Source organism: Coptis chinensis, chromosome 4 (genome assembly GCF_015680905.1).
Source record: "Coptis chinensis isolate HL-2020 chromosome 4, ASM1568090v1, whole genome shotgun sequence".
Taxonomy (NCBI): domain Eukaryota; kingdom Viridiplantae; phylum Streptophyta; class Magnoliopsida; order Ranunculales; family Ranunculaceae; genus Coptis; species Coptis chinensis.
Genome location: NC_141459.1, coordinates 94,159,398 through 94,180,515, shown reverse-complemented (window position 1 = coordinate 94,180,515; position 21,118 = coordinate 94,159,398). Strand labels below are relative to the sequence as shown.

Genomic DNA, 21,118 nt, shown 5'->3' with positions numbered 1-21,118 from the left:
TCGTAAAAGTTTTGTAGCCTATATTTGTTTGATGAATTTGTAGGTTATATGAAAGGAGATTTAATCAGGTTTGCAAACCTCGAAATAATGTAAATCTACAAAATGAACTTTGTAAATGTAATTGATTCTCAAGTTCTGAAATAAGACCTATATGATGATGAAGATAACTAATAATAAATAAATTATCGGAAAAAAAAAAACTAATAATAAATGGCTAAATATATGGTGCCCAGGTCGTATAGTATGCTATCAAATCTGGGCCACTCATACCAAGAGGTGCGTGTGTATTGCATGACAAAAGTATTGATCCAAAGACCCACATTATCTGCGCACCATACATCTCGCGCACTGAAGACATGCTCATAATAAATATGTGATGGGATCCTGATCGGAAAAAAAAACTGATAATAAATATGTATAGAGTCAAAGCATGTGATAATTCTAGATATCCAAGCCATATCCTAGTACTATACCAGACTGAGTCAACTAGACTAATAGTATAGATTAACTTTGCAAAATCAGTGCGCCAACACGTCATATTAAGATTATTAAGTATCATATCCTATATAAACAGAACAAGAAATTCTAGGAATTTTACTTATAACAGAAATTTTTGGAGAAAGGCTACCTGCTAGTTAGGGTGCTATTATTCTCCAAAGTCCAAACCATTTGGCTTCATTAATCTTTGATCGACAAACTCTATTTTCAAAAGAAAGCTAAAAAGTCTACTCAATCACTACATTTGGATTTTCTCTCTCCAACTCCCAATCTTGATGTCTCTACAAATTCCAACTCTTAAATATTTCTCCAATGCTTGTTCAGTGATACAATGTGGATTTACTCTGAAATCCCAACACACTACATTGTTTGTTTCAGCTCTCACCATTCAAATGTCATTATGATCGGATCATTTTTTCAACTTTCACTTAGATATTGTTACAACAAAAAACCTTAAGTTTCTCCAAATTCTTCAAATCCCCTTGGATGGATTCATTAAACAAAAACTTCATTCACTATGGATCTCAAGCTCTTTTTGTCACTAGAAACCAACAACAATCAATATCGCAAACTCCCTCACCGCCCTCGGATACCAGCTCCCCTATCTTAGTCATTGCTATATTAGGAATCACAGTTACAGCCTTCTTATTGTTGAGCTACTATGTCTTTGTGATCAAGTGCTGGTTAAACTGCCACCGTATCAGTTTCCTAAGACAGTTATTTACCTCACAAACTCGACGTTTTGAAGACCCATTAATGGCTTATTATCCAGCAATTGAGAATAGGGGTGTTGATGAATCAGTGATTCAAGCCATACCAGTTTTTCAATTTAAAATAGGTGGGGATAAAGAGGGTGAAAGAAGAAGCTTCTATGAATGTGCAGTTTGCTTGAATGAGTTTCAAGATGAAGAGAAACTAAGAGTTCTGCCTAGTTGCACTCATGTTTTTCATATTGACTGTATTGATGTATGGCTTCAAAGTAATGCTCATTGCCCTCTTTGCAGATCAAGTATCTCAAGCAGAACGCGACTACCTATTGATCATATCATTGCCCCTAGCTCTTCTCCTCAAGATGTAACTCCATTCACAGATACAGTCATCACTGGTGATGAAGATTTTGTTGTAATTGAAGTAAGAGGCGACACGGTTGCAGATCAAACAACTCATGAAAGATATCGACATGAACTTCCTAAATCAGGAGAGCTCTCATCAGAGTCAGTCAATCCATCTCCAAGAAAATTAGAGCAGAGACAATTACAAAAGAAACCAAGCAGGAAGTTTCACTATAATTCTAGCATGGATGATGAGTGTATTGATATTAGAGGGAAAGATGATCAGTTTTTAGTTCAACCAATTAGGAGATCATTCTCCATGGACTCATCGACTGATCGACAACTCTATTTAGCTGTTCAAGACATTATACAACAGAATAGGCCACTCAATGAGGTTAGTACAAGCGAAGGTTGTAGCAGCAGAATTTGTCGATCCATCTTTACTTTTGGTCATGATCGAGGATCAAGAAATCTTGTTCTTCCAGTCCGCTTCGAACTGTAAACATTATTAGTTCATGTTTAGGACTCAGTTCTTGATTCATTTTTGTTTCCTCTAGATCGACATAGATTTTATTACACTTTTATGAGGCTATGTAACAATTATTCAACCAAATGAGTGTATAGAAACTTTGTAACTTGGGCATATGTGGAGTAAGACTGAAGTTGATCAAATTTGTTTTGTTGAATTGTAGTAATAATTATAGGCATCATTGATTGAAGCAATATCTTGAACACTTTTCTCTTTTGAAAGATCACTTCTTTCCACTTTCCTTTCAAAAAGAGTGGGAGAATGATAAAAATGGTGAAAAGGGACCCCCATCTTTTGAAATATCAACATAAGCTTTGTCTCTACTATAATTATTCTAAGATTATTGGTGAATGAGGAAAAAGAAATCATTCTTGATTAAGCTGATTCTGAATTCATACTTTCAGTGTAATCCAGCTTGGGAGCAGTAATCTGTCCATTGGTTTGTATTCTTTTCGCACAAATAATAATGAGATTAAGAAAGGCATGGACTATCAGATTATTTAAAATCAAAACACACTCAACGTGTGTATAAACTTATAGTCAAACTTGGATAGAAAAACAGGTATTTGCTTAGGGTCGTTAGCAGACAGTTACAAGAATCCAATACTCACAGACTAAAACCACTAGTCTTTAATTACTGATGTTCGTTGTCTTCCTTTATTAATCAAAATGAGACCTCAATCAAAATTACTGCAGTCAAGTCTGTAAAGTACTTGTTTACTCTTTCTTAAGCAATACTCCAGAGTTTCCAAGTTATGAACAGGGTAGAACTTGACTAAGGGTAAGAAGAAAAGAGTTGACAATGCCACAATGGGCATAAACCAGAACTCTCACAAACTTGACCCAAGTGCCTAATACTGGAAGCTGGAAGAAATGTAGGCAACATACTTTGGTCTCAACTCTTAAGCATCTGATGGAGCTAGCGCGCCAATATTTGCTTGAACCAGAAAAATGACAAAGCCAAGAGCTTACAATGTCAATGGTTTTATTAAGCTTTAACAAGTCTTGTGTTATCTGATTCTGGACTCGCAGTCAAGCCTTGCGACCATGGAGTGTGAACCTTACGGTTTCGGATAATGGAACTTTTTCAATTCTTGTGGGTGCGGTGACTGCAATCGCACCACCCTGGTTCCATCCTTTGCTTGACTTGCTGACTAGTTTAGCAAATGTAGGTTCTCCTAACATTGCAAGAACAAACTCTACTAGACTGAATTTGCTAAATAATATACTTTTACCCACATAAAGAGACCGGATCTAGATAGAGCTTATGGAGAAAGATAGAAAATGTGTGAAATGCAAGCTATGCACATAGAGGAAGAAACAATGAGGACACACAGTTGCAGACAGGGCATATGGGGGTGATGTGGAAGAGGCGCAGTATCCCAAAACTGAAGATACTAATGTAGCAGCTTCACCAATTCAAGGTACAAAACAAACGGTATCCATGACTGACTTGCTGCAAGAAATACATAAATATTCAAAAAACAAGTAACCTCTATTTCTCTCTCTCAACTCGAGATTCTATGCGCATACTCCATCTCTTCAGTTTTCTGTTTGCAAGTTCTTTAATAGTCTCCAGATTTCTTAGGTTCACAATAACATGGACATGCACTGCGGCACTGCCCAATACATTATTCTAAGGTGCTATCTGAAGTTCTGAACTACCTCTCCTTCCATGAGAATTAACCAACCAATACTCACCGAGTCTTAACTTGAACTGACAGATTGCCTCGTCTGCCCCTGCCGGTGGCGTTTTTTCTCATAATATCTTTTACGAACCCTGCTATAATATGAGCGCCATGATGTTATTATTTTTAATATACATATCTGTCTGTGTTTTAGGCAGATTGTGAAGGTGGAAGTTCTATCAAAACGGGCTATCTACTTCAAACTTTCGAAGTACTTTCCTTCTTCAAACGCATGTCTCTACCAATATTAGAAAGCTAAATTAAAACTTGAAGCAGAACAGTCAATATTGCGTCAGTCTTAAGTCTTAACTAGATATATCTTTCTCCTCTAACTAAGTAATCGAAGCGATTTAAAAAATAAAAATAAAAATAAAAAAGTGGAGCGATCTATGTAATAACAATAACACCACGGCCAATGGCCGTACTTGCACTTTGATGTTGCCATAGAGAACTCAATAGACAAAAACATCATGATTATCGTGGTTACATCAGCATATGTGCTCTGTCTGAGACACACTATATTCAAAATGATTTTGATACTTTCATTGTTGAGGATACTACAAATCTGCTTATTGTTCCTCCAAGGAGTCTAAGATCTATGAATTTCAATGTAACCATACGGAAGGCACCCACCACATTATCAGAGGGTATACCAAATAACAATTCCAACTCTACTTAATTTGTGGCTTTGTGTACTTACAAGTTACAACAGCTATCATATATCCAAAGCTCTCGACGGTTGTAACAACTACAGAATAAAACTATATCCTACAAATAGAATCTCAATTATATCAAGTACGGGAAAACACATAAATTAGGAACACCTACCCATGTGTGTACAACGTCATACAACATTGTTTACATAATCAATGAACTCTACAACATCTCTATTTTTTTTTATCGAAAAAAAAACAAACAAACAAACAAACAACCCTAATTTGCAAATACAGCTTTCATACAACGTACTTCACATAATCTATACGAACTTTACAACCACTGATATCTCGACATTGCTTTGTTTTTTGTTGTGTTTTGAGATTTTCCGTCTCAACATTATTTTTAGACCATTCTCTGTGTGTGTCTATGTTAAGAGAATCTCCAATGAATGTGCCAAATACGAAGTCATTAAATTTCGCCAACAGAAAGTGTCACAACCAAGGCCCAAAATATCGATATCGATGAATATATCGGTGTACCCAAAAACCAATATATATCGGATATATCCATTTTTTTGGTGACCAGTCCAAACTATTTAAAATATTAGAAATATCGGATATATCGAAAATATAATATTGGAAACATATTGGAAATATCGGATTTATATTAAAAAATGGTCAAAAAATCAACCGATATATATCGGATATATCGATTATATCAGTGATATAAAGTTTTATATCGGAAATTCCGATATATATTGGGAAAAAAATGATTCTATATTCGGTGGATATATGTCGGAAATATCGATGTCGGTGTACCAAAATACCGATATATATCGGCGATATTTTGGTCCTTGGTCACAACCACAGAAGGAATTAGCCCATCAAGCTCGCCAAGAGTGCCTACAGTAAGGACGAGAAGTAGTGATATGAACAAAATGGGTATAAAGTGCCTACAGTAAGGACGAGAAGTAGTGATATGAACAAAATGGGTATAAAGTGCCTACAGTAAGGACGAGAAGTAGTGATATGAACAAAATGGGTATAACCAAAAGACCGTAAAAGAAGCTAATCTCCACTTTCCAACACCCTCACTCGAGGTCCAAAAGTGTCAATTGCAAAAGTATGCTATTACTAATGAGAGTGGGTGTTTCACAATTTCTCACTTCAGATTTCAGTTTAAAAAATATTTCACACAAGTAATGTTGAACACTGTTATTTCGCGTGCCTTTCGTCTTAAAAGATTGCACCCAAAGTAGTACTCTCACAAATTCGCAGAAACAACTGTTACCATATGCCCTATTGCTACCACTTTCCATAAGTACAATAAAAACAATAAGCACTTACAAAATAGATAATATAGTCTAGAGGTGATTAAAATATGAACGGTTTAATATGTGCAAAAAAACATGATCAATTCAACTAGACAGAACAAAAGGTTAATTTTTTGAAGAATTTGGAAGCGTGTGAACAAAGTCGTGATGGAAGAATCACAACATTGAGGTAAACTTATGAAAGAATTTAAACAAATAACTGAAGTTTGTATAGATGAAATCAACCATTGTAACAAAAACCTTTTGGTTTTAAACCCCACCTAGAACTCCACTTAGACCCCGACCCCCAGATTTTGGTATCATCCTTTGGCCCATATTGTGTCGAACCATTTGGGGCCGCCCCAAAATTAATTTTGACCGGGCAGTCCTGCAGCCCAATTAACTAGCCCATTTGTGTAAAGGTAAACTCCAATAGAGCATGGTAATCATAGGGCCGGCAATATTATTATCCAGAGTAGATAAAAAAAAATAACGTAGTTCAAAGAAAACTTTTATCCAATTGATTAACTAAATATGAATAATTATTAATTACATGAGAAACTAGATTGCGTAAGTCCTAGCAATCCTGAACAGTGAAAATAGTTTTCTTATAAACCCATTAACAACAGATAAGCTTATCATAACTGGTCATCAGAAATTTCTCAAGCTGGTGTGCTTGATCAATTTTTACTGACCTGAACATCATTTTTTGAGCTTTTCAATAGAGACGGATCTAGCACGAGGACGCATTGCCAAAGCCTTTGTAAGGACATGTTCTGTGGTCGACCCACATGCTTCCTTTTTCAGTTGTTCAAGAACTCGCGTTGCTTCTTTCAATTCATCTTCTGCCGTAGGTCCATGACTTTCCCAGGCATCGACTGCGCACTGCTGAAAGTCAATTGCAAGATGATAGCTGCACACCACAAATGTCTTCAGTAAGCACATTAAACACGGAAACAATTAAAACAAAGCACAATGTCCAGACAGATGTAGATTTAATCAGTGGAAGCAACAATTAAAGGAATCCACAATATATACGAAATTATCAGGAACCCTGGTTTTTCCGAGAAAAACCTGAAAGTCCTCTCTTTTCATCAACAAAAAAATCGACAAAATGTTTTTAAACCACAAGAGCCCCTTATATATAGATGGGGTTTTCCTTGTTAGCCAAAGAAACCTATTACAATAAGCCATGGGGCTGCAACTAAATAAATAAATAACAAATATAACAGGGAATGCCTAGACGCCTATAGGTGCCTACACATATGAACCCATTGGGCTCTACTGTATCCAGGAGACATCCCCTTGAACCAGCAGCACCTTGTGGAACCCCCAGATTCATTTCACCGAGCTTGGTTGTCGTTGTTACCATTCCTAACATATCCTGTAAGCTTGATGACTAATATGGGAATGATCACCTAGCTATACCTGTTTTCTCTTCTTGAATAATATTTCCATAAGTTCAGGGAAGCTAGTTAACAATCCAACCCCCATGTGTCTAGACTTGATGTGATTCAGTTTTCCCCAGTTTTATGCCCAAGAATTTCGTGTTTTCCTCCCTTACAAACCTAGACAACATCCCCTGTTTGCCTACAGGTTTCTTTCTAGCCTTTGTGGTGTGTCAAGTCCCATTACATTATTGCCTAATGCAGTTAGCACAAAGTTAAAGAAAAGGCTCAAGCCACACTTCCTCAGCCTCCAATCTTAACTAAAGAGTTGAGGGTCAAGATAATGTATCCAAGAGATACCCAATAGCCATGTAAAGTTTTAAGCATAGGGTTACAAAAGAACCTAAGACACTTTCCAAGTATATCATATGTTTAAAATTTCAACCAAGTATAACAATAAACATCTACCGAGATATGTTAAGAGTGTTAGACTATGGCACTGGGCAATATTTTGATGTGATCTCTTCCTAAAATTAAAAAGCTTCCACTTAGTTCACAAAAAGGAAAACACTAGGCGTCCTTATCAGAATGAAATAGTAAAACATTCAGAGTCTATCTCCAAAAGCAGGCCATTCTGTTTTGGTGGCTCATAGGAAAAAAAAAGGTTAGAGATTTGTGAAAACGCCAAAAATCCAATTTGTAAACATGTGATTCAAAAATAATAATAATGTGTGCACCTAAAACAGAAAAAGATTCAAACCAAAATAAAGTTTAAGAAGACGAATAGGGATGAAAAAAAGGATGCTGCATTACTATAAACCATTTCCCCAGAAAGAACAACTTCATGGATATAAGCAACAAGTCAATATCAACATGTTAATACCTGAAGTTACTAGCAATTGCAGAAAAATCTTGTATATTCTAAAATCCTCCACATCTGATCTAACTAAAGACAAAAACTTGATAAGTTTCCTTACCTCCGCATGGCACTATAAGCTTTAGAAAGGTTTTGGCATGCCTCAATGGAATCTGCATGATGAGGTCCAAGAGACACATCCATGATATCCTTCGCAACTGCAAACATCTGTGCAGCCGACTGAGGCCTCTCCAGCTCTAGATATGCTGCACCCAAGTTGTTGTAGATATACGCCACACTAAAATGTTTTGGTCCAAAACTCTCTTTAAGCAACTCAGCTGCATTCTCCATGTAAGGAATCGCCTGTGGCACCTTATCCGTCAGAAGAAGCAACCAACCTAATTTAGCAGATGCAGTCCCTTCCGCATGCTGTTCTTGTGGGAGTTTCTCAAATATGGACAGCGCTCGCTTATACAAAGAGACCGCGGGTTCAAACTCATTCATCTCCACATATAGCCCAGCTATTTCCATGTATGCGTCTGCAACTTCTGCAGGAAACTCAGTTTCTTTTTTGTCAAAAATCCCAGTAGATATCTCAAGGCACCTCTTAGCATTTCCATACGTTTCCTCCTTACACATGGCATTTGCCATCTCAATAAATACCAAAGCTCTAGTCTTGCTGTCTTTATCTGTCTGCAAAACAACACTCTTCAAACTGTTAATGGCCTCCTCATAGTTCCCCAAAGAAATTAGCGTATTAGCAGCATCAAGTTCTGCTCGAAGCAGATCATCCTTACAACCCCATTGCTTCAATACCTTCTGAGAAAGCACATTCTGCTCCAATGCTTTTTGGAACTCTTGCATTCCCGTATATATAACCCCAAGAATACGTCTATCATGCGCAACTTCAATAGAATTATCCCCTAAATGAGCCTTATGTATTTTTAACGCTTTCAAACAATAAGGCAAACCATCATTAAAACTCATTACTGCAGCATAAGCTTCTGCTACTTGCCTATAAGCCACGCCAAGTTCCTTACTTTCAGGGTCTAAAGTCATTTCTTTAATTTCTAAACCCTTTGTATAATTCTCCAAAGCCTCTTCATTTCGACCCATAGCCGTCTTTGCATTGGCTAACCCAAGCTGAACCGTATGAAGAACCAGTAAAATCTCTTTGTCACTACAACCTTCCGATTGCAACTTAACCAACAACCTATTAGCCTTATTTAAGTACCCTAAACTATCACTAAACCTCTTTAAATTATAACTAGCAGAACCCATCAAGTGTAAAGTCATAGCAAGAGGTATAGACAAATTTTTATCACCTTTATCTAAAATATTAAAAGCTTTAAGTCCAAATTGTAAAGCGGTTTCGGGTTCCTCACCTTCATCATCCAAATGCAGTCCTACTTTTAAACAAGCCAATCCATACTTGGGCTCATTTTTGTCGAAAACTGTTTCCAGTGATTTAAAAGCTTTTAAAATATCATCTGTACTCACTGCTGCTTCAAACTCTTCTTCAATATCAACTTTTTCTTTTACTTTTCTCTGTCTAAGGGTGTTGATATTTCGAGATTGGTGGTGGCTTTTTGGATTTAAAACAAGGTGGTTAATGGGTATTGGACAAGTGTTTGTGAACAAGTTTTTGTAAAGATTGCTTCTTTTGTGTGTGGAAGTGAGGTGTGATAGAAATGAAGATGTGGCTCTTTTCATCATTATTGGTTTTGTGAAATTTGAGGTTTTTGTTTCAAATTAAGGAAACCAAAAACCCTTGAGAAACCTCTGTTAGCCCACGTGTGTGGTGACACTCTCCACACGTGCCAATCAAATTGACCAAACTACCCTTAACTGCCAACACAAAGCTTCTTCTTCTTCTTTTCTCTCTTAAAAAAAACCATGAAGATAATGGTAGCAGTAAAACGAGTAATAGACTACGCAGTGAAAATCAGAGTGAAATCAGACAAGGTAAAATAAATAAACAAACTTTTGCCCATCCATTTTTATTTATTTAGTTTTAACTATTTTGCAACATTTTTTTTTGGCAATGTAAATTTGACAGACAGGTGTAGAAACGAGTAATATAAAAATGTCAATGAACCCATTTTGTGAAATTGGATTAGAAGAAGCATTACGTATAAAAGAAGCAGGATTAGCAAGTGAAGTGATTGCAGTGAGTATGGGAAGTGGTCAATGTGTTGATACACTTAGAACTGGATTAGCTATGGGTGCTGATAGAGCTATTCATGTTGATACTAAAGATGTTATGCTTTATCCTCTTTCTGTTGCTAAACTTCTTAAGAAACTTGTTGACTTGGAGAAACCTGGTCTTCTTATTCTTGGCAAACAGGTTAGTTCCCCTTTTTTTTTTTAAAAGTAATTTTTGTCTATTTTTGTGAGATTTGCGCCTTTGTTAAATATTTTGATGTATGAATTGTTATACAGGCGATTGACGATGATTGTAATCAAACAGGACAGATGGTGGCTGGGTTGCTTAAGTGGCCTCAAGGCACTTTTGCTTCAAAGGTTAGAAACAAAGCTATCTGCAACTTAATTTTTTATAGTGTTAAATGTAATGTGACTTATTTAGCGCCCTTTAGATTGGCCAAGGAGTTTCTTACTACCATATGATTATTATTTTTACCCTATAGTAATTGGCAAAGCTATTGATATTACTTATTACCTTACTGATTGATCTAGAAAAAGGATACTTCATTTTTTGGAAAAGACAGAGAATGGCTGAGATTCAATGTTAGGTCAAGTGTGGAAGATCCTTATCTGTTAATGGTAAAATGCTATTTATCAAATGATCAAATGCTGGTGTTTGTGAATATCAGAGCATGTCGAAGGGCAAAGTAGAAGAGAGAGAACAAACTGTTGTGCATGTGGTAGAAACACTATTAACATGTGTTGGAGAGAAAAACTATTGGTGTGTCTTCAGATAATTATTTATCGTAAAAAAAATGAAAGATAAATGTCTGCTTCAGTCTGTAGCTGGAATGTTTTGTCAGACAACATTGCAATCGCCTGTCACAAAAGTTTGTTGATGTTGACAGTATTTGTTTTTCTCAGTAAGCAAATAATTTGTATCGAAGAAAGAGGGGAAAGGAGGGAGTACCTAAGTACAAGGGTTACTTACAGTCTACACATCACTGTAGCACCATGAGCAATTAACATAACCTATATAATAAACATGCTCTGGAACTCCTATTGGTCGTAGACAGTAGACTTCTAGTATGCTTTAGATTATACCATTAGGTCGAGGAGAAAAGTAATAGAGCATTATTATTTTGTTTGTTGAAGTAATTGGCCAGTTCACTGGTTTAACTTGGGAAGGTTTTTTTTTTTTTTTTTTGATTTGTACTTTTGGAAACTTGATGCATGGCCAAAAAGGGCACTGATGCCACTTGGCCAAAATGTGCTATGTGGATGCGTCAAACACTTGTGGCACAACAAACTAGAGACCAGTAGGAGCATTGAGGGGGGTGTGGGGTGTGGGGTGTGTTACAAATTGGACTTAGGTTTGGGGGGTCATATATAATTAGTTACCTTACGCCCAGTCACCCTTATCCCTGAGAAAGCTTTATTGGTGAACTAGCGTCTAGCGCCAAGGAAATTAATAGAGAGAATGGACTGTAAACGTGGCATGTATGGAGGATCATGCCTGCTGATAAGTATACTATTTTACAATATCCAATGATCCACAAGGCACAATCTAAAAGCTTCATGGTTACACAGACACACCCCTTCAGAGTGTCTGTTCATTTGAGATCTGTGTCACCTGTAACTTCCTTTGCTTAATCTCTAAAGTCTTTGTCTGTGTTTTACGAAGAGAGGGGGAGAAAAGAAGGGAACAAATAGCATGAACGTTAATTTCTATCTACCAGTACAATTTCTATGTATGTTAAGACTTAAGAGAACAATTGATTTATTTATCTGCCAGTACTCAAATCAGTTGTCTTTTTCCTTCTTGATTTATTTATGACTTGGTTTCTTCATGAATATGACATCTCGAAAAAAACCTTGGTTTTTTTAGTCTCTGCTCCACCCTCCACCGGTGCATGCCTCAGACTTTTGTAGTTTTATATTGCGTTCATAGTAGTTTCATTAGACTTAAGCTCATATGTTCATTATAAACTGGATAGTCTCTGCATGTTGCTAAAACTCTTCATCTGTTACTTAATTGAAAACATGTATATTTGCAGTGTCATGTGAGCAACAACTTCTCTGTTGGATAAATATCTTGATCTGTGAATGAATCTCTTATTGCGTGATACCTTGAAATATTCTACCGTTTTAGTTTTCTGTCAAACCTACAGATCTTCTACTTTATTGTCCATTGTGATCCAGAAGGCTTTTATTTCGTTGCATTATTCTGCATGTTATTTTCTTGGGATCTGTATCTAGTTTTAGCTGATTAGATAATCGAATGAGTACAATTTGAGTTTGTGTGTCAATGCGGTGCTGTTTTGATTGTTATGGTTACACATTGTTCATAATACTTTCTTCTTCTGACATCTTGCTGCTCTCTAGTAGGTTGTACTGGATAAAGAAAAGCAGGTGGTAACAGTGGATAGGGAGGTTGACGGTGGTCTCGAGACTCTTTGTTTAGATCTACCAGCAGTAATCACGTAAGTATTTACTCTTCCAGGATATTCTTTTTTGTTTTTCTCAAGTTTTAGATCCTTTCAAGTTGTAATTCTAGGAATTTTATATCCTTCTGATATATATTCTTCATGTGTATTTCATCGACACTATTTGAGCGGTGTGTTGATTATAGTGCATTTAGTATATGCCACCTATAACAAAGTTACTTGAAGGCACTGTTGCTACGTTGATAAATCGTTTTGCCTTTTGCAATTTCCAAAGCTGCCTCTGTTATCAATAATGCTTGGCTTATTTAGTCTACAAGAAAATAATGCCCCTGATTGTTGGAGAAGTTGTCTTATACACCATTTTGCATTCAATTTCATTTTTACTGGTGCAGTAACCTCAATCTCGTGTTTATCTTTACATTTGTTTTGCCTTTTATTTGCCATACTGTTTAAAGCAAAGTTCCGTCTATTTTGTATCCTGTTACAGAACGGACTTGAGACTGAACCAGCCAAGGTATGCGACACTTCCCAACATAATGAAAGCAAAATCAAAAGTTATAAAGAAGGTCACTCCTGAAGAACTTGGTGTTGAAATTAATAAGTCTGATCTGGAGATTGTTCAAGTCACTGAACCTCCAAAGAGAAAAGCTGGGGTGATTGTTTCCTCTGTAGATGAGCTCATTGACAAACTTAAAAATGAAGCTAATGTCATATAATCTCTATTTGACTTCTGATCATTTTGGGAATAACCAGACTTGAGCTCCTTCTAGGAAGATCCAATTAACATTTACTATAAGGAAATAAGGGCACTGTATGGATGCAGATCTTGTAATGGTGTGACATTTTACATGAAGTGAAAAAACAATAAAGTACTCAGTTTGTTCTGCATTTTGTTTACACTACAACTAGCTTAACCTTCCCTTTTTTTTGGTTTCCTGACAGTGGTGTGATGTCTAGTTTTATGCATTCTACAGTAGTATGTTGGTTCTGAATTTCCCTTTTGGATGGTGGTATGTCCGTATGTCTATGTTGGTTGTGAACTTGTGATTGGATATGAAGAATCTGTGCGTCTTTTTTAGTAAGGCGAAAACTGAAATAACTCCCCTCTATGGCTCTGTCTGCATAAGTTGAGAAATAAAATGGAAGTTATCATGACAAACCCCTTTATGGCTCCATCTTCACGGGACTTTAACAAGTGTATTGGATATGGACTATGGATTATGTGAGCCAATATCAACCAACAGATTCTTTCATTGTGAGCACCCACCAGATCACTTGTGTGTGTTATTTTCCACGTAAAGTAGATAGATGATAGATCCATTAAGGCGGGTCCATGCAAGAATATGACCATTGAATCGAAGGCAGTTCAACGCCAATGACTAACCCCACCGCCCCACGTGCCACTGGCTCTTCTAGTAGTAGGGGGTTGAAACTTGAAAGGGCATTGATTGACATGAAAGGATCCAAATCTTTTCCTGTTCTTGTTAAAATTTGGTCCGATGGTAGTTGCATTTGGGACTTATCCTATAACTGATAGGTCAACGTGCTTTCCTCTCCATATTCCCAAAATCAAATATTCTAGTGAAACTATGAATTGATGATAGAACGATAGGATAGTATTTTTTCAACTATTTATTAATAGTAGACTCTTATTTTAATATATTTTTCTACTTAAAAGTGTCAGGAAACAAATTTATTTAAAACAAACTTACCAATAAAAAATTAAAAAAAAAAAACTTGCTCAATTTTGGTCTCAATTTGTATTTTGTGAGCAGCATCCATAGTTCAAGATTTTGGAATATCTGAAATTTAGACAAATCCAAAAACCGAAATTCCAACCTTAATTTGTTATATTCCAAGTACATTTTGAAATTTATTATTTTTCAACTTTTGATTTGGAATTCTAAATTTCTCAAAAACCAAAATATTTAACGAAATTCTAAAAATTCAATTGAAATCACGAACTATGGCAGCATCTTACCCATTCTTTGACTTCAGAGCATCCAATTGAGTGTTATATAGCACCCAAAAAACCAAAATATCATTCTAATGGGGCACTTAAAAGACTCCTAAATTTAGTTTAAATTTCAACAGACAGTAAAAACTGTATTGTCTGTCTAAAAAATTGCAACTTAAATTATAAACTAATAGACGGGCAATAAAAATTGTGTCCCGTATCCATTTAGCACTTTAACACACAAAAAAAGCAATTGGAATGAAATTCAAATTTTGGGCAAGCAAGATAAAAACCATAGATTTAGCAGTCCTCCATTGGGCTAAACAGCTTGGAACGAGAAACTTGATTACTTTCACATTGGTTATTTTTTTGGTGCTAATAAAAAACGTGCCACAGACAAAAGTAGCAAACGTGGAAAAAAATCCGTTATTCATCTGTACAGGTCTGACAAATAAAACGAAGCGCGTAACTAAAAATGAGTAGTCCTCGACATAGCGCACCATATATCATCACATCAAAATGATTTAAGGGCACTGACGTCATTTCCCAATAAAACCATCTCTTTCTTTCTTTCTTTTTTTCTTTTCTTTCTGTGTTTGGTTGAGTCCGTATCTCTTTACTCTCTCATTCACACAATCTCAGATTTCTTCATCTTCAAAAAAATTATCTTTTTTTTTTTTTTTTTTTTTTTTTTAATTTTGAGTTAAAAAGAAATGAATTCGTTTCCAGAAGATAGTCCATGGAATCTAATAGATTACACTAGACTCTATGAAGATCCTTCTTCAAATGATTTATTATGGTGTAGTAATCAGAGGTATATTTATTTATTTTTCATATTTAAATGATTCTGCTAATTAATTGGAGAATATTGTATTCTTATAGTTGTTTAGAAAGTGATTCCTTTTGTTGTTAATATGCAAATATAATTGGAATGAAGGGAGAATATGTGGGAATGATGTCCAAATGTTGATTTGGGTTTTGTGTAAATGTAAAATGAGATATTTCATATTGCTATTTTTAATTTCAAGTAAGTATTGGTTTGGGGTGTGACTACTGTAGGATTGGATTGCAGTAATTGAATGGCATCTTAGATAATGACTCTAAATAAGATTGATTGTATCACCGTACTAGGGAAATGCAAGTTTGCGTGATTCTATGTTATCGTTCTTGACTTATTTTTATGTGCTATTTTTGCAGTGCTTGTACGGAACTCGACGTTTCAGCTGCTGGTGCCGGCCCCGTTGAAAAAGGATGTGCAAAGAAACGGTATAATATTTTTCTTAATACTATGCTAGTCCGTTTTTAGTGTAATATACAGTGCTTGAGAGCGTATTTTAAGACCTTTCTCAGTTCATCACGCAATCTTCTCTGTAGTTGTTTAATCATTGCTGTTTATTACGTATGGTCTAGCTGCTAAACGTTTGCTGAGATAATACTTAAGTTATGGCTGTCTAGCCTTAACTACCATTGCACTTGAATTTTCACACACTGTACTTTGAAGCATATGTAATTTTCATGGACCATTACAATCATCGACCATTGAATTTTTTATTAATTTTGAATAGAGAAACTTTATATAGTCCTTATGCTTGTAAAATTAGATTATTCCTAGTCCTTTGAAAGTCCTTTTGGTTGTTAATACGGTTCAAACTTTTGTTTTCATGGCGCCACTGAGTATAATATAATTTTTTATTCTTAATCTTGTATTTCTGGGTTTTTGTCAGAGGGAGAAAAGATCAAGTAACTAAAACATGAACAGAATAGAAAAGGAGAAAACTACCCTTTTTTAATAGGGAGAACATCAACAATGAAAAGGAAACACAACTAAATGAAAATTCTCAGGGACAAGGCATGACAGAAGGCATTACGTTTCTCAACGAACGCCTTGCACTGCCTTGGCGCCTTCTTAGGAACGCCTTTAATGATGACTTACAACTATTCTCACTGTAAATAGCCGCATACACCGCCAGGGTCCCTTGGTAGCCTTGGGCCACCTCGGACTGCCCTGAAGACACCTTTATTTGAAATATCACCATCTAAAATCTTATGTAATTAAAGTCTTAAAGTTAAATCTAGCTCTTCAGGTTCGTTTTCTTGTCCATCATGTTCTTCTGTCTTGAGTCGCTTCTCTAATGGTTCAAGAAAGTCCTTGGTATAGTAATTAATGCGTTCAGAACCTCTTTTAGGATACACTTTTGATGAGCTCGAAGCCTGAAACGAACTCTGAGTAGGAATTAAACTAGATGTAGATGAATTCCAAGCCCAAGGTGAACTCTGGGCAGGAAATAAATTACTAGTCGGGATTGAACGCAAGGTCATTCCCTGGCTCAAATGCTCTCTTTGAGGGGCATTTTGAACTGCACTTGGGGTCAGTGTAGCAGATATGTTGTGCTCTCTATTTTGTCGAATCTGAGCTTGAGTTTTTTTTTGGCCTTTTTTAGCATTATTATGACTTCTTGTGTGTCCCCCAAGAGCCTGTGGGGACCCAAAAACCTTTCTACACACTAAACAACGATAGATTCGCGGAAAAGCTGGTAAGGGTTGAGGCATAAAGAAATTTTCACCTTCATTTGCACTAATGTTACTTGAGCTCGAACCTTGTTTTGCTTGGTTATACAACATGGTGGATGGGTGGAATAGGAAGGAGAAAACTTAAAGGCTAGAATGATAAGAAAGATGACCACTTTGGAAGGGAGAAAGCCAGAGAGAGATTGTGAAGGATAGTCTGAAAGGTATTGAATTTAGACGGTACTTATAGAACAACAAGGGGTACTCTGTTCCTTATTTGGATTGAAAACTCTTATAGGTATGAGAATATTTGCCTTTTATGGTTCGTCTTGATATAGGTTGTCGTTTATTATGTTGATTTTGTGGCCATGTATGGAGGAGCTGTGGAATGTTAAATAGGGCCGGATCTTTGAGCGTTATTATCAAATCTTATTATAGTGAATATGAATTCTTTTAATGTCCATCCACGTGTTGTGGCTTAGTCAATGTCACTACCTAACAGTTTCCAAGTCTGATGCTAACTTGATACTTGGCCACATTACTTGGACTTAAAGTTTTATCCACTTCGTGAGTGATAAATTTGCTGCTTTACCATGATTTTGTCGTGCCTATTCATTTCTGTTTTGTGAAGAAAATAAATGAAACTTAAAGTGAGATAGGAACGATTTGATTTTGGAAAATAGTGACATCCATCTGAACACAGTTGTCTAAAGCTAGCGAAAAACTTCCACTGCATTTTCAGGTGATTGGTGAGTTTAGGTATCTGTATATAGACTAAATGGCACAAGATTGGGATAAGTATAATCTATGCTCAATGGAGCATAATGTTAACGTAAAACAATTACTAAAAAAAATTAATTAAGCTACAATGATATATGTATACAGTGCTGACAATGTTTAATGCAACTGTATGTTAGATAAGTATGGCAACTCCGCTGCAGCTTCCTTTCAGTAAAGTCGATTCCATTCATCTGTAGGAACTTCAAATTCCTCTCAAGTAAATGACTTATCTTAGGTCACAAAGGTCTATCCACTCTGGTACAATGCTTTAAGTATTTGATGAGTTTTCTGTCATAAATTACACCGTAAAATTTTGCGTACTCCCATGCTGTAACAAATGCATATATGATATCTATGAGCCTATAAAAATCTGCAAATGCAATTATACTTTAGCAACCTCAAACAACACCTATATGCTTGCTGAGTACAACAATAGTTAGTTCTGTATTGAAATAACATGACCCTTATATTAGCAAGGTGCTTGTTTTCCTTGATATGCATTTTCTTGCATCCTTCCATAGTCCCTCAATGTCCTTCCAACAAAAGTATATTAATTTTTTTTCCTGCGCTGTGTTTATGTACAGGGGACGCAATGAGTCATGCGGAGGGCTAGGTTCCAAAGCTTGCCGTGAGAAAATGCGGAGGGACAAGTTGAATGACAGGCATGCTTCTTGTTGTGTAGCTATTTATTGTAACAAGATTGATAACGCTGTCATATTTAAGAGTTGACATATGCATGTGTGAATCGTCAACTTGCTATCTTTGGAACTTCGGAACTTATGTTATATATTTCATTTAAGATTCGTCAAAAGTCCCTTTTTATCCCTGGCTGATAGTATTTAGAACTGAAATGCATGAGTTTATATGATTTCCTTCTGATTGGATTTCTATTCAGATATTTGTGAAAACGATTCCGGAAGCAAGTTCCCTTTGCAGTGTGACTAAATATGCTTGAGCATCTCACATAACATGAAAGGTTTTCTTTCTAAGATAAAAAACTTAGACCTCAGTTCTGAGCTTATTAGGGTTCAATAGCTTGTTGAGGGAGTCAAAGTTGTTTTAATGTTCTTTCAATGTCATGAACTCCTGGTTTTGTTTTCTTTATAAGAAATTATTTTGCTTTAAAGCTTTATCGTGAAACACTATTTATTCTTCCGACTGGAAATACAGAAGTTTTTTAATGCTTCATGCAGATTTGCTGATTTAAGCTCTGCTTTGGAGCCTGGGAGGCCTGCAAAAACTGACAAATCTGCCATACTCAGTGATGCCATCCGTGTTTTGAATCAACTAAGAACTGAGTCTCAGGAGCTTAAAGAAGCCAATGAAAAACTTCAAGAAGATATAAAAAATTTGAAGGTACTTTGATCTTGTTCTTGTTCTTGTTCTTACTAATGTAGTAGCTAGATGTAATATCATTATCTACAGATGTGTCATATGCATAGACACTTTTTCCAGAAACTTGCGACGTAAATGGAAATAACATATCTGCCTTTTATATTCTTTTTCTCGTGAAGTCTCAAGTTATGAAGTTCTCCTGGATGTATTAGTCCAGCCAGTAAAATCATTGAATAATTTCCAGAGTGCAAAGCCTGAGATGTGTAACTCTGTAGCTACCCAAGTACCAGAACAAGCCTCATAGCGTAACAATTTTAAGTAGTCCTTAGCAGTATCATTTGCGTGATTGGGAAATAGCAATTTTATGTTGAGTATGTAAGCATCTCCAAATCTGTGAGTTTGTTGTGTCTGACAATACTAGATATCATTATTAACTGGAACTTGGCTTTCTAAAATTGTTGTGTACGTGGATCTGGATTCTGGGCCTAGTTACCTGGGTTTGTGGCTAGAGTTGAACAGATGCAGGTAGGCGGATATGGCCCCTGAAACAATAACTGGAAAATTTTCTTGTCTCCCTTTCGCGAGGTCCTTTGGTCTTGGGTCCAAAATCCAGAGCAGCCTAATCATCTTCCTAAGATTCCTGTGTTATTGTTAGGCCCTGTAATAAAAGCTTGTCGTCTCGTCAAATTTTATTTATTTATTTATTTATATATACATTTTTTTTGGCGGGGGGGTGGGGGGGGTCATCTTTCGTTTATGGTCTCGACTTCGTATATTATCAGCTCATGTTCAAAGCTGATTAATTGCATTTTCCATTCTTAGGCTGAAAGCTGTGTGGATCATTCTGAGTGGAATCAGTACAATCTTGGTGCAGAAAAAGCATTTAGATAGTATTAAATATCTCTTATTTCTATTTGCAGGCAGAGAAGAATGAGCTTCGTGAGGAAAAAAATTTACTGAAAGCAGATAAAGAAAGGATTGAGCAGCAAATGAAAGCCATGGCCATTGTACCTGGTGGTATTGTGCCACCACACCCAGCAACTTATCAAGCTGGAGTAAACAAGTTTATGGCCTTCCCCAGCTATGGTGGATATCCAATGTGGCAATACATACCACCAGCTTCTTTGGATACGTCTCAAGATCATGTACTAAGGCCTCCTGTAGCTTAGTAAATTTAGAGGGATTGCTTGCAACAACTCAAGTTGCTTTTCCCTAGTGTTTGAAACATTTGTCTTCCTATTAGATGTAAAAATGCCTGCCGCACTTGTTTACCTAATTTTTTAGTTGATTGGGCAGAAATTTCGTTGGCAGAAGATATATGAAGTGTTAACCAACTGGTCTTTATTTTTCGGTAAAATGTATGGATTGTGGAGCTTCTTTTTAGTCGTTAGTGGTCTATATATCTTAATTTCTTGATACAGGATCTGGTTATGAGTGGCTGAGGCATGCTGCTCCCTTATCTATCTCTTGAAGTTTGCTCACTGACGGATTAAAAGAAAATGATCATATGTACCAAATTGGATTAATAAGATTAAGATTTGCTGGTCATTCTGAAAAAGGTTTTGTTGATTCAGGGATGCTTCAGGGCAAAAAATTAATCTTCACAACTGTTAATCCACAACTCATGCGTACATTATCAGATTTGATTGGATGTGAGAGCCTGTGGTTACGTTACTCAGTGGTCTGGAATCTGGATTAGGCAGTCTTCTGACTCTTCTCTAGGTGGACTTCATGAGTTCATGTCACCTTCATGTCAGCAGATTACACTTTTTGGTGACTGAATCACCTTTGGTCAATATATTCAACAGTAGAATGTTTCGATATTTTGATATAATGATTTTCTTGAAATGTATTGAGATTATGCACTAATCTCGAAGTCATTCTTTCGAGAAAAATAATTTTTTTTTTTTCGTCAAAGATTGGCATATTATTATACTAAACGTGGCGTTGACACGCTGATACTGTC

The 21,118-nt window shown here is 36.2% G+C and overlaps 3 protein-coding genes and 1 pseudogene across 3 annotated transcripts; 3 read left to right on the top strand and 1 right to left on the bottom strand.

The window, feature by feature from the left end:
• The first annotated feature begins 593 nt into the window (after nucleotides 1-593).
• Nucleotides 594-2,222, top strand: LOC147505803 (RING-H2 finger protein ATL16 pseudogene; annotated as a pseudogene).
• A 4,012-nt stretch (nucleotides 2,223-6,234) lies between these two features.
• Nucleotides 6,235-9,743, bottom strand: LOC147505802 (Tetratricopeptide repeat (TPR)-like superfamily protein). The gene is made up of 2 exons (XM_086558235.1): nucleotides 8,102-9,743; nucleotides 6,235-6,649 (listed from the first exon to the last, which is right to left on the bottom strand). Exons 1-2 carry the CDS (start codon nucleotides 9,694-9,696, stop codon nucleotides 6,439-6,441), a joined length of 1,806 nt encoding a protein of 601 aa, XP_086414361.1. The 5' UTR covers nucleotides 9,697-9,743; the 3' UTR covers nucleotides 6,235-6,438.
• A 41-nt stretch (nucleotides 9,744-9,784) lies between these two features.
• On the top strand, nucleotides 9,785-13,460 carry ETFBETA (electron transfer flavoprotein beta). The gene is made up of 5 exons (XM_086558236.1): nucleotides 9,785-9,945; nucleotides 10,040-10,327; nucleotides 10,423-10,503; nucleotides 12,514-12,608; nucleotides 13,060-13,460. The coding sequence occupies exons 1-5, from the start codon at nucleotides 9,877-9,879 to the stop codon at nucleotides 13,286-13,288; spliced, it is 762 nt and encodes a 253-aa protein (XP_086414362.1). The 5' UTR covers nucleotides 9,785-9,876; the 3' UTR covers nucleotides 13,289-13,460.
• A 1,557-nt stretch (nucleotides 13,461-15,017) lies between these two features.
• LOC147505800 (transcription factor bHLH115-like) lies at nucleotides 15,018-20,568 on the top strand. Its single transcript, XM_086558234.1, has 5 exons — nucleotides 15,018-15,343; nucleotides 15,727-15,795; nucleotides 18,402-18,479; nucleotides 19,011-19,173; nucleotides 20,073-20,568. Exons 1-5 carry the CDS (start codon nucleotides 15,243-15,245, stop codon nucleotides 20,319-20,321), a joined length of 660 nt encoding a protein of 219 aa, XP_086414360.1. The 5' UTR covers nucleotides 15,018-15,242; the 3' UTR covers nucleotides 20,322-20,568.
• Nucleotides 20,569-21,118: the final 550 nt, after the last annotated feature.

What these genes read in the sequence shown, in the direction of transcription:
- LOC147505802 (XM_086558235.1), bottom strand. Translation starts at nt 9,696, where the DNA reads ATGATGAAAAGAGCCACATCTTCATTTCTATCACACCTCACTTCCACA. An exon ending in GCTTATAGTGCCATGCGGAG is followed by an intron (nt 6,650 to 8,101) that starts GTAAGGAAACTT and finishes TGTGGTGTGCAG; the next exon opens with CTATCATCTTGCAATTGACT.
- ETFBETA (XM_086558236.1), top strand. Translation starts at nt 9,877, where the DNA reads ATGAAGATAATGGTAGCAGTAAAACGAGTAATAGACTACGCAGTGAAA. An exon ending in TTCTTATTCTTGGCAAACAG is followed by an intron (nt 10,328 to 10,422) that starts GTTAGTTCCCCT and finishes ATTGTTATACAG; the next exon opens with GCGATTGACGATGATTGTAA. An exon ending in AAGGCACTTTTGCTTCAAAG is followed by an intron (nt 10,504 to 12,513) that starts GTTAGAAACAAA and finishes GCTCTCTAGTAG; the next exon opens with GTTGTACTGGATAAAGAAAA.
- LOC147505800 (XM_086558234.1), top strand. Translation starts at nt 15,243, where the DNA reads ATGAATTCGTTTCCAGAAGATAGTCCATGGAATCTAATAGATTACACT. An exon ending in TTATGGTGTAGTAATCAGAG is followed by an intron (nt 15,344 to 15,726) that starts GTATATTTATTT and finishes CTATTTTTGCAG; the next exon opens with TGCTTGTACGGAACTCGACG. An exon ending in AAAGGATGTGCAAAGAAACG is followed by an intron (nt 15,796 to 18,401) that starts GTATAATATTTT and finishes GTTTATGTACAG; the next exon opens with GGGACGCAATGAGTCATGCG.